Source organism: Parambassis ranga, chromosome 18 (genome assembly GCF_900634625.1).
Source record: "Parambassis ranga chromosome 18, fParRan2.1, whole genome shotgun sequence".
NCBI lineage: Eukaryota > Metazoa > Chordata > Actinopteri > Ambassidae > Parambassis > Parambassis ranga.
In genome coordinates, this window is record NC_041038.1 from 4227140 (window position 1) to 4243215 (window position 16076).

The window sequence follows — 16076 nt, forward strand, 5'->3', positions numbered from 1 at the left end:
ATAATTAAAATTGTAATAACACAGCATCATTCAAATTGCTTCACTAAGTACACTTACTACAAAAAAATTCGGACATATTAGCATACTGTAAATCAATAATGAGTCTGTGTGTGTGTGTTTTGATTTAGTGAACCATCATGTGGTCATTAGGCTAACAGACCTAACACTTCCTGGACTGAAGTATTTCAAACTTCCATGTCATGAGGTCAGTCATGAAAATGTGAATTAATTCATAACTTTTTTTATTTGCATATTGTTCTGTCTCTTACTGTTCAAATAAACCATATCATTGAAATAATGGACTGATCATTTCTTTGTTAGTGGGCAAACTTACACAATCAGCAGGAGTTCAAATTTTCCCTAACTCTATGTGTACAGAGGCTGTGACTAATGAAGGACTCAGCCACCTCAGTGACCCACCCTGGAGATGACAGCCAGCTTCACCTCATAAAGCACTGTGAAATCTTCACTGAGATGGATGCAGTACTGTAGCCTTGTGGGAAACAATTTGACTTTCACAACACTGGAGTGCAATCACCCAGAGCCCCCCCCCCCCCAATCCAACCCCCCACCCCATCTCCCTAAGCCCATTCCTATAGGATAGGATTACAGGGCATCTTTTAACTGTGCCATCTGCTCCAAATTGACTTTCAATTAACAGTGGCAAATGAGAAAGCTGTCGGAGCAAACAGTGGAGCAGATTGAAACGCTGCGCTGTGAATGTTAAGTCGCTGTGTGTTGCTGTGTTCACGGCTGAACCTTTGACGTGGTTTTATCACTGACCGGAAAGACAGAAACATAACAATAACAAATTACTAAAAAACGATGTTCAACAGTGTGTATAGAGGATATTGATAGTAAAAAGGCCAAGCTCCTCCTGGCTGTGTGTTGCAGGGGGTCGATACTGCATGTATTTGGCCTTTGGGTGCCGTGCTCTGGCTTCAGATTAGGATCAAAAGCAGAACTCAATATATGTCTGTGAACTGTGCCCTGAGAACTGTAGTAAAATTACAGTAACAGCATATGTAAGAGATAAGATAAAATAAGATAAGATTTTATTGATCGCGGGAGGGGAATGGAGTCGTTACATCAGCAGAACAAATAATAAGATCCAATAGAGAAGCCGAAAAACTACATAGGAATAAGAATGACCATAAGATGTACAGATGAGATATGTACACTGGTGTATTTGCATCCTACATCATAAATATCCCATCCCATCACACACATTCTGTCCTGACCCCATTCTCTTCCTGGCACACGCACTTACAGGTAATTACCTCTGGTAGCACAACAAGGAGGTGGTGCACTACAGGAGTTGTGTCCTTTATGTGTATCATTATGCAAACAGCTGGTTAATAGGCCTCTGCTCATCTCGGCCCTGGGGTCATAACCTCCTGGGGTCAGGGGGCAGATGAAGTGTGCCACTCTTTAGACCGTTGATAGAGGGCAGGTGGCTTATCGTCAAAAGACTAAGCAACACCGCCAACACACACACAGACACACACTCTTAGTGGTTAAGAGGCAGGAAAAGGTTGCTGCTTCAAGTTACAAGATCTCACTGTACAAGTTTTGCTCTTCAGGAGTAGTGGTGCTATAAATACAAAATGTGGCTCTTAAATAACAACACTGGGCTTATGTAAGTTGATCCAGAATCAGTCACATTACAGTGGTTGTAGTAACAGTAGCAGTAAACCTCCAAGAATACTCAGCTCATGGTAAAGTAGTTCACATTAAACAATCATTACCTTGGAAAGAGTGTGACACTTGGCAGGTGCATCTGTTCAAACAGATGCATTACCTTTTCCACACAGACATTTGTGAGGAGTAGAGCTGCAAGCAGCTGCCTTACCTCCTGACTCCAAGGAGTGGGATTTATATAGAATAATTTCTAGTTTAATAATTTCTTTCTGGAAATCATATTAGTAATTAAACTTATAGTAAAATGTTTCCACATAATCTAACATTATGTAATTGACTTCATATTGTCAGGTCATATTGTAATATTAATTACAAATGCACATGTAATTTATATTATATGTATAGTATATGTTCAGTATTGTATTGTAATTCTAGGTCAACAGTTAACACTTGAGTTCCAAATCACTAGAGTAACACCAGACAACAGTTACTCATATATCTGATCTCTTAGGGCTGCATTTGTTCACTTTATATTATTTTACAATACTGAGATGGAATAAAAATTGAAAGTACTAGCTGGGCTTCTGATGCAATACCCCAGCGGAGGGATCAAACCTTCACGATCAGGGCGGCAGAGGTTTGCCTTGTTGCCTAGATACGAACGCGGAGGGTGGCGCACTCGGGAATTCTTCTGAATGAAACTGGCCTTTAATGGCGGACATTGTGGCTCTGCGTATTACGTGCCGTTGAGGAGTGACCGCCGTCCTGCTGGAGCCCGAATGTCACCAGTTTCCTTGACGTTGCTCAGGACGCGCTAGATGTGAAAACAGCGCCATTTCTGTCGGCGTCCATGATACGCGATGCTACCGCAGCGGATTCCAGAGCTCGAGCTCGGAACGGCAGCGGGAGAGAAATAGCCGCTCCCCTTTCGCTGCTTCTCTCTACTTCAGCCCACGGCAGGTACGTAAACTGGCGAACAGCTTGGCGTTTTACTTTTTGCTTCGTGATGTCTTTGCCATCGTTTGGTGTTTGGTGTTTAGTCAGCTTACTCTTTAGCTGTATGACGATATGGCGCACAGTTTTGAAGGGAAAACGTCTGACAGTCCTCTGGTAGCCTACCGGGCAGCCGCTCCTCCTCCTCCTCGGTCACAACAACAAACGTAGCTACGTGAAAGCTAACATTAGCTGTCGTTTGTTTGAATTTAAAACGGACACCCATGCTTGACTGTACTATCTTCACCGTCTCCGTGTGCGATGTTTCCAAGTGAAAGTTCTGACTTGGCCTTTCGTTCGCGTGTTGCTGTTTGTTAGCCATCTGTATAATGGAGAACCGTCAGGACTCGAATGTCACCGTGTAGAAGCAATCCCCGTTCACCTGCCCGTCACATACCAACGCTAGTCTTTAGAGGGACTGGATTACAAAATGAATTAATTAGATATCTGAAACGCAACGTCCTCAATCGAGTGACACATTCAAGTTAATCATAGAATTATAACACATGATAGAAAACTAGCAGTTCTTGGTTGCTAACTTTGCTAACTTAGCCTATTAGCTAAAGGTCGGTGGTTCAGCTAACCTTGCCGACTCCCTGCAAAGTGACGCTAATACTATAAGTCAGTGCAGCGGTAGTTATAGTGTTACACCTGTTGTTATAATACAAATCATAAGGTATATTAGCGTGACGATGGCATATTTAAACATTCAGTCTTAAACACTGTTACTTGCTTTTACTGTAGTTGTCTTGCCTCCCTTGGTAATACAGCGGTGTAACGTAGAAACAAGCAGGTTACCTCAACGTAACGCAAATTGCTGTGTTTAATTACATGTTAGGAAAATGTCATAACATAGTGGGTTGTAAAGTAAAAGTTATTGACAGTAAAATCAATAGCTAGCTGCCGGGGCTAGTGTGCATACAAGTAACAGCTGGGTTGTAGACACTGGTCAGCCATATTTAGTAAAAATCGAGCTAGCTAACCTTTTGGCTATTGTCCGTCTGCAATTAACAGACATAATATGATAATGTGTACGGCTGTTGACTGCTGGAATGGTGTGGTGGCACCCGGCTAAGCTTCTTATCTTGTGCTTTTGACGTTTCTAACGGGTAACTCTAATATGCCGCTGTTGAATGACGACCGGGCCAGCCAATCAAATCGGTGCAGCCTCCATTTGCTCTTCACGTCGGTGTCCTAATCCACTGCTGCCACATGAAACACACGCACTTGACGGACAGCTTGTCCCTTTCTATTGCATGCACATACACTCCAGCTGATAGAATTTACCTCCTAGTGTGCATATTGTGTTTATTACTCATAACGTAAACTTCAGTTGTTTGTAATAGGAATAAAAGCAAAAGCATTGCTTGAATAAATGAGATATGGTTACATTAATAAAATAAAAATTATTTAGTCATTATTTAAAACCAACCTTCTAGTAGAGTATGATGTTGTCTTTCATTGTATTTGTACCATTTTCTTGCTTTGTAAAATCAAAGAAAATATCATTCTACAAAATTCCATTCATAAAAGCATTGAACATGTGCTTTCATGCAAGTCCATGTTTTGCTTTGCTCTGCTTGCTTGCTTTCGACAAACAAGTGATGCATGTTTGTTTGCTCTCTTCCAGGTTGTGCCGGTGAAGTAAGACGTAGCCCCAAAATGGACCCCTCTGACTGAGACGCAAACACGTCTTGTGTTTTGCTCAGCAGCTGAGATCTATCAGCAGCATAAGCCATGCCTGACGAGTAAAATCCCCCTTTTTTTGCTCAAAGCAATAAAAAAAAAAAATAACATAAAAAACATCCTACATGCCTCCCCATGTAGAGCCCCTTCAGTGCGTCCTGCTGGAGTGACACCCCCTCTTCCAGATAGGTTCTGCCTCGTCCTCTCTCTGTACCCTTCTCCTCCAACCACCCTACAGTAACTACCCATCACAATGCTGCTCTACCAGAGAATGGCTAACACCTGAGGTCCCATGCGTCCAGTGAGCACCGATTCAGACGGTCCTGCTCCTCCTGAGAACCTCTCTTGCCCCTACCCCCTTGTGGGCCCCCTGCCTGCCTCAGAGATGTCCCTGCTCCAGTCTCTGGGTCCAGTACAAAGCTGGCTTGGCCAGGAGCTTGAGAAGTGCGGGATTGATGCCATGATTTACACCCGCTACGTTCTAAGCCTGCTCCTGCATGACAGTTATGACTACGACTTGCAGGACCAGGTGGGTACCTACAATCTTAAAAAAGTTTCTTAATTCATGTCAATAAGTATAGAAAATAATAGTTTTATGTATGGTCAGTGGGCATTTATCAGAAGGGAAAGTTGATGTGGGAAAATAATAATAGCCTCATTAGAGGAGGAAGATATCAATTTGCCAGGAGAGGTTAACAATAAGGCTTTTCTTTCATGGTTTATCACCGACTAATTTCTCCTTTGATATTTGTCATTTGAAATTAAATTTTTAATCTGCTGTTTGCTGTGTTTATGTGCACAGAGTTCCAATAAGGATTATTAATACAATAAATATAAGTGGTGGAAGTATTTGCATGGCAGTAGACTAGACTGTCACTTGCCTCCTATCCTTTACAGATAACCTTACCATTGAACATGGACTAAGAGTCAGCCTCCACTAAACTGAACCACCCATGGGCTTATTTAAAAAATATGTTTGAAATTAGTAGGCCCAAAAAGGATTGGTGCATTCCATGTCCGCCTCGAATAAAAGAGTTGCTGGCTGGAATTTACTAGTAGATCTGTAGAGCCATGAGCTATGTCTGCATTCTTTATCAAAATGGCACCACCTAGATATTGAGACAAGTCATTGTGTGAGTACTTTAGCTAAACATAAAAGTAAGTACTTGATGTATTGTTTTTAACTGTCTTTTTGGAATTTTGTGTCTTTTAGGAAAATGACATCTTCCTGGGGTGGGAGAAGGGAACTGGGAAGAAATGGGGCAAGAGCAAGAAGAAAGGAGGGACCGACTTGAGTCTTGAGGAAATGAAGAAGCAAGCTGCTGTGCAATGCCTCCGCTCTGCATCTGATGAGGTAAGCACCCTGTCAGATAGTTGTTAGCATTAAGATGTTTTGAAAGAGTTAGTGTTTATTTTTCTGTGTTTTTTGTTACTGTAGTAGGTGCAGTCATGCAGATCTTAATTGCATAGATAGACATAGACGGTGAATTAAGCAATGCCAGTGTGAAAAAAGAATTAAACAAGGGAAGATCTGTTTTGAAAATGCACCGGCACCTTATTTGGTTAAGGGGCCTCCCCTTTAATTAATCATCATCAGATAAGGTTAAATTAAGGTCAGCAGTTCAGACTTTCTTTGACATAAATAAAGCTGTCCTGGCTTATTATGAATGTAATTTTTTGTTGGAAGAGTTACTACATCTCAGAAGAGTAAATGCTGTTTTATATATGCATTTCAGAATGAAAAAGCAACTGAGACATTTTGCTGACATTTTCGTCTTTGGTCAGCAGTAGCATGGGAATTGTGCTTTAGTTGAGAATGACAACATAAAAACGACGGAGGGAGGAAGGGGGAAGGGTCTGCAAGGCAAGAGGCGGAGTGTTGAGCTCCTCTCTGGGGACTGGACTCTGCGCTCTATTTTTTAACCTGCACACACTGCACGGGATTGCAGCAGTGAGCAGCAGAGTCGGTCGCCTGTCAGCTGACCGGCATTAGCACAATGATGCAAGAGGAAACACGGGGCAGGGGAAAACTTTGCTTTGCTTTTCATGAAGTGGCATGGTAAGGAATGTTGTTTTCTGGAAGAGTGAGCAGGAAATGTGTGAGCTAAACTGTTTGGCAAGGTCTGCTACTGAGGAGCAGCTATGTTGTGATTATTGTTTTGTCGGTGACTACTTTGACTGAGCTAGTGTTTGAATGTGGTTGTCTTGTTCAACACACAGCGTTGTGGTTTACGTGTTGTATTTATCCGATCAGATAAAGAAGCGCTAAGTTAGCAGGATATGTAGTAAATGTTCACTGTTAAGAACAGTGTGAGGCAATCACTTGTGCTGTTGGCCATTTATTTATTTATTTATTTTTGAGAGCATTTCTGTAGCTAAAAATAGCACTTTTATGGCTGAGCATGCCAAAGCTCTCACAAGTCATCTGGCTTGAGCTGTATCAACCTCGTGCCTTTCATTCTTTATTTTGCGTAACGTCATGGGGTCAGAGTTGCAGTTAGGAACTCTGCATTCTTACAGAAGGCTCCTGAGGCTTTCAGAATTACAATTGTTTATTGAATTGTATTGTGTGCCATACAGTTCCATCTATGACCAAAGTTAAAAGTTTGGCAAAAAAAAATTTTGTAAAAGAAGATTCTATTAAAAATAAAAAAAAATCCATACTCTTGAGCAGTGTAATTAAGTTGACACTGGCAGTTCATTGTCTAGTTTATAGTAATATATTTTGTAATTAGGTTCAAAGAGCACAATATGAATCACATGTTTTTCTTGTCTTTCACCTGTGCAGAACTCTGGAATTGAGAGCCTGGTTGAAGAGCTTTGCTCTAAACTGAAGGATATCCAAAACAAACAGAAAGGTTCGAGACCCTTTTACAATATATTTTAAACTTTGTGCTGTAGTAGAAAAGCAAAACAAATGGGTGTTAATTTTTTTGTATTATTGTATTTTACAGAGGAAAAGCAGATTCAAAAGAAATCTGATGGCTCTCAGTCTCCAGAGCGAGCTGAGTCCCCCTCTTCAAAGGACCAGGTGGAAATGTAAGCTGGAGAGTTTTGAATAATGTGTACTTGTGACTACAGAACACATCAATACTTATTTACAGTATTTTATATTAATAAATTTAAACCTTTTATGGCCGTCTCTCTCTGCAGGTATTATGAAGCCTTTCCTCCTTTGTCAGAGAAACCTGTTTGTCTCCAAGAGATCATGACGGTGTGGAACAAGGCTAAGGCCTGCGCATACTCAAGCTCATCCTCTGCAGCCCCACAAACCAGCACAGACACCTCTTCTCCCAAAGATTGCAACAGTGAAGGTGAAGCCACAAAGGAGCGAAACCTCGAGGCGTGTGGTACCATCACTACTGTAACCAGTGAGAGAGGCCAGCAAAGACGAAGCAAGAAGGAGAAAGAGAACCGATACCATGGCAGTGCAGCAGCAGAGGAGAAATCTAGTGTCCACACCAAGAGACAGATGAGGCACAGATCTGAGGGCAAGTACCGACCCAGGTCCTGGTCTTCTGGCTCTAGTGAGGCAGGCTCAAGCTCAAGTGGGAACCAGGGTGACTCTAAGTCATCTAGAAGCAAGACTGTTCGAATAAGGCATAAATCCAGAGAGGCTGCGAAGAATAAAAGAACACGCAACAGTGGGCAGGTGAAGCTTCAGGTGAAGGTTATTGACAAAGAGGAGCGAAGAAACACTGGAGGGAGCAGTAGCAGTACCACAGGTGGTGCTGCTAAACAACCACAGCTTTACAGAAAGGGGAAGAGACCGCTAAAGGAGATTAGAAAAGATCCAGGTTGGGTGGAAGCAAAAGAGTCCGGAGTTGAGGCCAGAAACAAAAAAGAATACATGGAGGAGCCACTTTGGTACACTGAGCCCATTACAGAGTATTTCATACCTTTCAGCAGCAGACAAAGCAAGCTGGAAACAAAATATCGAAGCAAGGTAGACTCTCCTGATAGCTTTGCCTTGTCAACTGACATAGAGAGGCTGCCAGAGAGAATCCAGGGAATCTGCATTGCCAATGAGAACTACCAGAGAGCATACCTAGCAGCAGGCTCATTTGTGGATGGGCACTTTGTGGAAGGGCCTGGCGAAGCAGAAGATGAAACTGCTGAAGTCACTGGGACCTCAAGCTGCCCTCAGCCAGAGGATAGTAGAAATTTAGATGACAAGCATCTGTCTGAATTCACTCACTTCTATGAAGTAGATATTTATCAATCCATATTGGATACTAGTGCCTCAGACTCAATACAAGAGAGTCGGATCTTAAGCATGATTCGACAAAAAAGCAAAGAGCAAAGAGACGTTGAGGCAGAATGTTGTTTAGTGTTAGATGGCCTTGAGCAGCAAGGGAAAAGTGCAATACGGGCAGACTCACAGGAGGCTTCAGGACCTGTTGGATTTTTAACTGAGGATCTTGAAAACATGGCTCAAGTGTGGGGATGTTATACACCATCAACCTCAGAGGATATAGATGGAGAAAGCTTCTTAGGAGACTCTCCCGTTCGGCTGTCCCCTCTTCTTGATAGTGTTTCATTCACCCTGAGTAAACTATCTAGAAATCTGGAGGAGCCTCCTGTCCCTGAAGCCACCAGTGAACCATCCGCTTTGAACTCATCCTGCTTCTCTCTTTTTGAGCTGCAGTATGACAGCCCCACTTTTCCTTTTCCACGGGACTCACTCAGTGTTGGTCACGAAAATAACACAGATTCTAGTAGCTGTCTCGACCCACATTCTAATAAACAGTCTCGTTTGCTAATATGGACCAAAAATAGTGCCTTTGATGAAACTGAACACTGTTCTAACCTATCAACACGAACTTGCAGTCCATGGTCACATTCAGAGGAGACTCGCTCCGACAATGAGCAAGGAAACGCTCCGACAGAGGATGCTGCTCAAATTGGCAATGAAGAGATTGATTGTATAATTCCTCCTCTCTCTGGTACATATCTTGAGGATGAAATCTTGGATTTTTTGCAAGAAGACTCTGGCCGGACGTGTGAAGAAGTCAGCATTAGCACAGCATCCAATCAGACCTTCACCAAAAAATCTAAATTGGAGTCCATTTGTGGTATAGCATTGGAGGAGGATGAGAGTAAACAGTACAGCACTGGCATGTTTTCGGACAACACAAACCAACAGAGTGATGATTACAGCTCAGGGATAATAAAAGACATTTGGACTGCGATTGGAGATGGCAAATCTGTGTCAAGGCAAGGAACAGACAAAGCCAGTGAGGGGCTCTTCTCAGATGAGTCAGGTGGTTACTGCTGCAGCTGTCTGGAGGTGCAGGCGAAAGGAGTTCCAATTCAGGGATCTCAGAAAAAAGCAGTGCAGCGCTCTGAGTATCACCTTTGGGAGGGCAAGAAGGAAGAACAGGACTTAGCCAAAAACAAACTCTCCAAGGTAGATGGTGCTGGGGATTACATGACTCCGTCCAAGCCCTGGGATTTAAACTCTGATAAGGAGAGCACGTTCATCCTTGGAGGGGTGTATGGAGAGTTGAAGACACTAAGTGGTGATAAGAATTGGGCTGTTGTGCCGCCATGTGACACCCAAGATAGACTGCTACAGTGTGCCGCTGCAGCTACATCTGCTTCTAGCTCAGACGTGCTCACCATCACTGGCACAGATGTGTTCATGAACACAGGCAGCTGCTTTGCCCCCGGACACAGGCCCCTGTGGAGACCTCTAGTGTCCTTTGGGCAGAGTGACCAGGCCATCAGAGGAGGCGGAGAGGGGCTGAATAAGGGATTCTCTTTCATCTTCCATGAAGATTTGCTTGGATCTTACGGAGGTTTGCATGGTGAGGAGCATGGTTTAGAATACCCATTTGCATCCTTCAACCTGAACAATCCCTTCTCTCAAGTCCTCCACGTTGAGTGTTCTTTTGAGCCTGAGGACATGGCTTCATTCAGTCCAGGATTCAAGCCCAAATCTATTCTTTGTTCGGACTCTGAGAATGAAGCCTTCCACCCACGAATATATGGCATCAACCGGACGCAGTATAGGGCCATTCGCATTTCTCCCCGGACTCATTTCCGACCGATATCAGCCTCCGAGTTGTCTCCTGGCGGAGTGAGCGATTCAGAGGCTGAGACTGACAAAGAGGAGATGAGTTTTCCCGTCCTTGCACCGGTGGATGTCTTTGATGATCCTCAGGCAGACCTCAAACCTCTGGAGGAGGATGCAGAATGTGAGGGTCCTTACTACGGGAAGTCAGAACTGGAATCTGGTAAATTCTTACCCAGATTAAAGAAGTCTGGCATGGAGAAGAGTGCCCAGACCTCTCTGGATTCACAGGAGGGCTCCAGTACCCTCCTGCCAATTGCTGAGCAAGAGATTTGCTTAGACTGCAAAACGGCAGCAGCTGCATCCAGCGCAGGTGGACAGACGGACGTCTCAGCTGGCAAGATTCAAAAAGAGGAATCTTCACGAGAAAAACAGTCCTGTTTATGTTCACCGGCAGGTCAGCTCCCCAAGTATGGGATTGCTTATGACTTTGTTGAAGATGTACCACAGGTAAGATTTTTTTTAAGTTCCTAACATTATCATTAATGTGTTAACACTGTGCGAGAGAGTTTAAGTTTTTAACTAACCTAACAACATTCTGTCATCAGCTGCATGATGAGTTCCACCTGTGCTGATTGCTGCAACACACTAACCACTTCTCCTTTGTCTTGTTTAGTTCCCTCTGTTAAATATAAGTGGACAGGGAGAAGCTGGCAGCCAGCAAGAAGAGTGCTGGTGGCAGAACACAATCTGTTCCCCCCTTTTCCCTGGATCACAGTGTACAGGTAAATATTTGTTTTCAATATTAGTGAATCACAGTAAATCACTCTGATAAAGCTACACAATGCAATTTAAGCCCATTAACTATAAGCTCAACATAAAGGAAGCTGTCGTGGGTCACAGATAAGAAGGCAGCATTTGGGATGCATTTTATGCATTGCATAAGGACCCAGAATAAAATTCATGATATTGATTGTATACTTTAAATAATAATTCAATGACTATGTATTCGTTACTGTTTCACTTTGCAGTGAGTGCAGTTAGTGTGGCAGACTGATTTTCCACTAAGACCAGTAGTACACCCTGCTGACTTGTTTAGGAACTGCCATTTCATAGCCACAACATGCAATTAAATGCACATTACAGAAACATCTGTAATCTGTAGCTATTTTCACTAACAGAATGCCATGTTTTATGAGCATGTCATGTGTTAATTTGCTGTAGTTGTCATGTGGTCAAAGACATAATTGCCTCGAAATGCTGTGTTGAAAGTAATGTCTTACAAGGATGTCACTGTGTTCTGTGACGCCTACTGTAAGTAGGCCCTAAGCTGCTTGATGGTAGCTGAATAGCTTCACCTTTCTGATGATGGATAAAGCGGATCAGTGTCAAATCATTTCTCTACGTTTCAGAAAAGGGTACTGATAATCACACCTAATACACATTGGGATTGGCAAGTGCCATTCAGCGTTGAGAATAGTCAGTCATTTATTTCTCTACCACATTTTCTTTTTACAAACTATTTAAAGCAACACTAGGGATGTCTTTTCCAAGTGACTAAAAATGTATTATCTTCATATTTAAATAATGTAAAGTCTTCCCTCCTTTCGATCCTTTTGATTCCTGCTTCAGTGATCTTTGGTGTGGTCAGGCAGCAGGTCTTGACATCTCTTTCTTGTCTCACACTTGTGGGTAAATGAGGAAAAGAGACCGAATATAACAATAAACAGTTGTTACTGGAGACCAGAAGTTTTAATCCTCAATATAAAACCTGTATGTAATATCCTCTTCCCGGAAAGGACTAATACAATAAATGCAGTTTAGAAACAAGACCAAGCAGTTACCTCCTCTACCTGTCACATGGGTTTTTCTGCTGCTTTGCACTTTTAATGAGAATAGCTGTGGTTTATAAGTCTTGTTATTCTCCCATAGGAGGAATAATAATAGTCACAGATGAGCAATTCAGTTCTGAGCGGTTCTGTCGCTTCATTAGTTTTTCAAATGTCACACATCCTTCTCACACAATGTTGTATTTTCCAGACAAATATGGAAAAAATAACTTTGTTGGAGGCTTGTCTCATCAACGTCCGGCAATTAATGGTTGCAAAGGTCCTAGCTTACTCATTTTTGTAATGCTAAGTATTGCTTTTCCATTTGGACATTTACTTTTCTCTGACAGTGTCACAAAAATAGTTTCATTCTGTACCTTTTGTAGACTTTGTTCAGTTGTGAAATAATCTAACTACGTTGTCTGATTTGTTTCCACAGGGAGCAGCAACATTTGAATACTCCAGTTTTGCAGAGGACACCTGATGCAGAGAGGAAACCTTCCTCTCCATTTTGAGACTGGACCTCTACCAGCAAAGATTCAGGGTCATCTCAGAGCTGGAAATCCTTAACGTAGGCTAATTATCTGAGACACCCCTTTCAAAACTGCACCCACATAACCCCTTTGGTTTTTCATTTACTAACTTAAAAACCTTGTGTAATCAACAATCAGATCAACAAAAGTGAGTGAAAATAGGAAAACACAAAAAAAATATGTTCTGTCTTTGGGTGATGCCATGTGCGGACGTGCATTTTAGGCATTTTAGAATTTGTTTCAGTTGATTCTTCTGTACACTGGTCCTCATTCAAGTCTCACAGTTAAGTAGTAGGGACAATCTTTTGTTCTCTCCTCGTCAGTTCTGTTCCCACCACTTTGCTTTGGAAGTAGGATTCTGGTAGTCTGGTGGTGTCTGAATGGTTGTGCATGTATGTTCGTCCAGCCGGTCTCGCTCCTCTTTTCTAGTTGAACCTAATGTTGTGTGAAACAACTGCTATCGCATCCTCTACTTTCCATCTTGTGTTCAGAAAGACAATATAAAGGATGTGGAGATTTTTTTTGGAGTTGTGTAAGAATTTGAGAGTTTAATTTATATAGTTTGTTTGGACGACTTTCTGAATGTGAAGTAGAGAATGTGTGCAGCTTTCTTCTAAATATCCGTAAATTCCCCATGTGTGCAAAGTTATAAGTCTGTTTTTTTTTTTTGGTGATAGTCTTTCAAAAGCTAGTAGTAGACATAGTATGGTTTGTGAGACTAAAATAATTTAAAAAATCCTTTAAAAATAAAAAAACAGGAAATCAAAAAGGAGTTTTGTTGGCAAAAAAATACTAATAATCTACTTGAAAATGCAATGTTGTAAAATCATTTGGGGAAAAAAAGGAAAAAAAAGTTTGTGTTTTGGGTTAAAGACCCATCATAAAAAGACTACAGCCATTTCTGCAGATACCTGTGTTGCAACAGAATGAAACTTTGTTTTATTTCTTTGTAATTTCGATGGTACAGACTATTGGTGCTATAAATATGTTCAAAAATTTTTTTGAAGAAGTTGCAGTTTCATAACATGGCTGTGATAAATAGATGCCATAGCCTAGTTTTGTTTGTAGTCCAGACAGTCAGACCACCATAAATATCTTTTTGCGAAGAGAAAAGTTTTGCCTGAGCAGAGTTCTTGCTTCTTAATGTGGCTTGCTTTTGTTTTTTTGTTTTTTTAAGGTAACCTCTTTGTTGTCAGGCCTGTAACAGCTGAAGCAGAAATCTCTTAGAGCTATTTAAATCCCTCGTTTCTGCACATTCTTTTAGTTCATCGGCCCTAAGCAGAAAGGACTAAATCACCATAATCTGTCCATGCTGCAACTAAACAAATCCATAACAAAAGTAAGAGGCAGGGGGTGGACGTCAAAACCAAAAACAAGGCATAACTACACTAAGGTACAAATGCTTTTTTTCCATTTGAGGTGTGTTTTTTTGGTTTACATTATATCCTGTTGAATTATTGTCTCACTGTGTGTGTGTGTGTGTGTGTGTGTGTGTGTGTTTGCATAGAACTTGTGAAGGCACTGGTTCAGAGTGAGTGAACTTTATCTCAGAGAAATGTGAAAGTCTGCAGAGATGTGCAGATCCTTCACAAAGATAATGCAAATGCATTAGTGCCCACTTAAATCTGAAACACACCTTGAACAAATAAGCTGTAAAACACTGAGGTGTGATTTACTGACCCTCAGTGTGACCTGTTTTTCGAAAAACCAGTAGAGTCAAAGCAAGAGTTTTCCTTCTGGTCTAATTAACATTTTTTTTTCAAAGAGTTTATAAGGTTAGTGACGGTGTGGCTTTGGTGTCGCATCATAATATGAAAGTGAAGCACAGATAAAATTACCCCTCCGGTAATGGGCAATTAATATGTAAGCTTTTTGCACTGTAGAGCTGAATTTATACATTCTGCATCTGCATGGGACCTTTTGCTAAAACCTCTACACATTTATTTGTGCCCTGAAAATGAAGTTTACGTACTCGCAGAAGCTAAAAATGATCCCAATTGATTTGTATGCAGTTTGTGCTGTCAAAGTTTATAGTTGTTTAAAGTTTTGTTTTCTATCATTAGAATACCCAAAACAACTGCTAAAAGGACATAAAGACAAGCAGAGACTATAATTATGCTGCCTTGTGGATGTATAAAGTATAAATTCAGCTTAATGCACTGTCGCAGGTGAAGGTGTTTCTATTTCAGGCGTAGTTTAAAAATGGCTTCCTTAGTAGAAATTCTAAAAGATTATGAAGGGCCAAGGTTTGTTCAGTCCAATTAATTGAACCCCCACCCCCTTCCCAAGTAGCTGAATGAAAGGTACTCAACTTCAGGGTCTCCTTGCCTTTCTTTCTTTGACAGTCGTTAAAACACTCAGGAATTTTTTAATACAAACATACTGCATAATCTACACTCAGACCTGTGACAGTGCATTGATGCATTAATGTAAAACCTTTATTTGATTGTAGAGCAGAAATTATCGACGAGTTGTTTCTGAGCAAACTGCAGAGGTAACTCATTACTTTAGTTTTAGCAGGGGGGGGGGAATAAGCCATTGTAGATTGCATAAGCAATGCTGAAGGGAATTCAAGAGCCCTGAGTCCTATGCAATACCTTGGCGCATGTTAACATTCAAGAGTATATGGAGAAAAGTCGTTCAGTTAATTTTGCATGTTGATTACTTTCGAGTGAGGGACACCTAAGAAGAAAAACAAACTATGGAATGTGTCAGCATGCAAACATCACACTCCATCTTTTTAAGTTGGATTTAACTAAATTTTTTGGTTTTAAAAAAAGTGAGGTTAAATTGGTGATGGAATGAATGTTATGCTTGTGCGAGTGTGTGAGAGTCTGTGTGCAAGAAGAAAAGTCACAAAAAGTACTTAATGGGAGTTGCAAGGAATGCATCACACCTTAACCCATTTAATTCTTCCATTTTGATAGGCTGTGTTTAAAAAGAAAATAAAGATGAAAAAATTCTGTGTGGGTACACGTGTTTGGAAAAACACTGACAGTGTCGCCGAGTTTTGGCTGCACTGGTCTGACGAACACACCCAGCACTAAAAACGTACTTGTTTTTTTTTCATTCCCACATAGATGATGCTCCTTCTCCCTCCCCTTCCTCTCTGTTCCTTAATCCCATTTGTCCCCAGTAGATGTGTCGTTCTAATTTCATGTACACCCCCTGAGTAAATTATTTTGTTTCATTGTGGATTTTCTTAACATCTAATAAAGGATTAAACCAAACCTCAACCTGTGTTCTCTGTGATGTCTTAGCAGGAGGCCAGACAAGGAAGATAAGTAAGTGACATTTCAGCTCTGTAACCTCATGGCGGCAGTAGAGAGCAGTGTAAGGTAAACTGCAGCTCGTTTACTCTCCCGACCATACATCAGA

General features: G+C 41.5%; 1 protein-coding gene across 1 annotated transcript; it reads left to right on the top strand.

Annotated features, from left to right (window-relative positions):
- Positions 1 to 2429: 2429 nt before the first annotated feature.
- Positions 2430 to 15928, top strand: kiaa0232 (KIAA0232 ortholog). Its single transcript, XM_028428926.1, is given in 9 exon segments — positions 2430 to 2601; positions 4265 to 4849; positions 5534 to 5674; positions 7109 to 7178; positions 7275 to 7359; positions 7474 to 10846; positions 11013 to 11088; positions 11091 to 11121; positions 12605 to 15928. Coding segments are annotated over 8 exon segments (4089 nt in total). The 5' UTR covers positions 2430 to 2601; positions 4265 to 4612; the 3' UTR covers positions 12681 to 15928.
- The last annotated feature ends 148 nt before the right edge of the window (positions 15929 to 16076 follow it).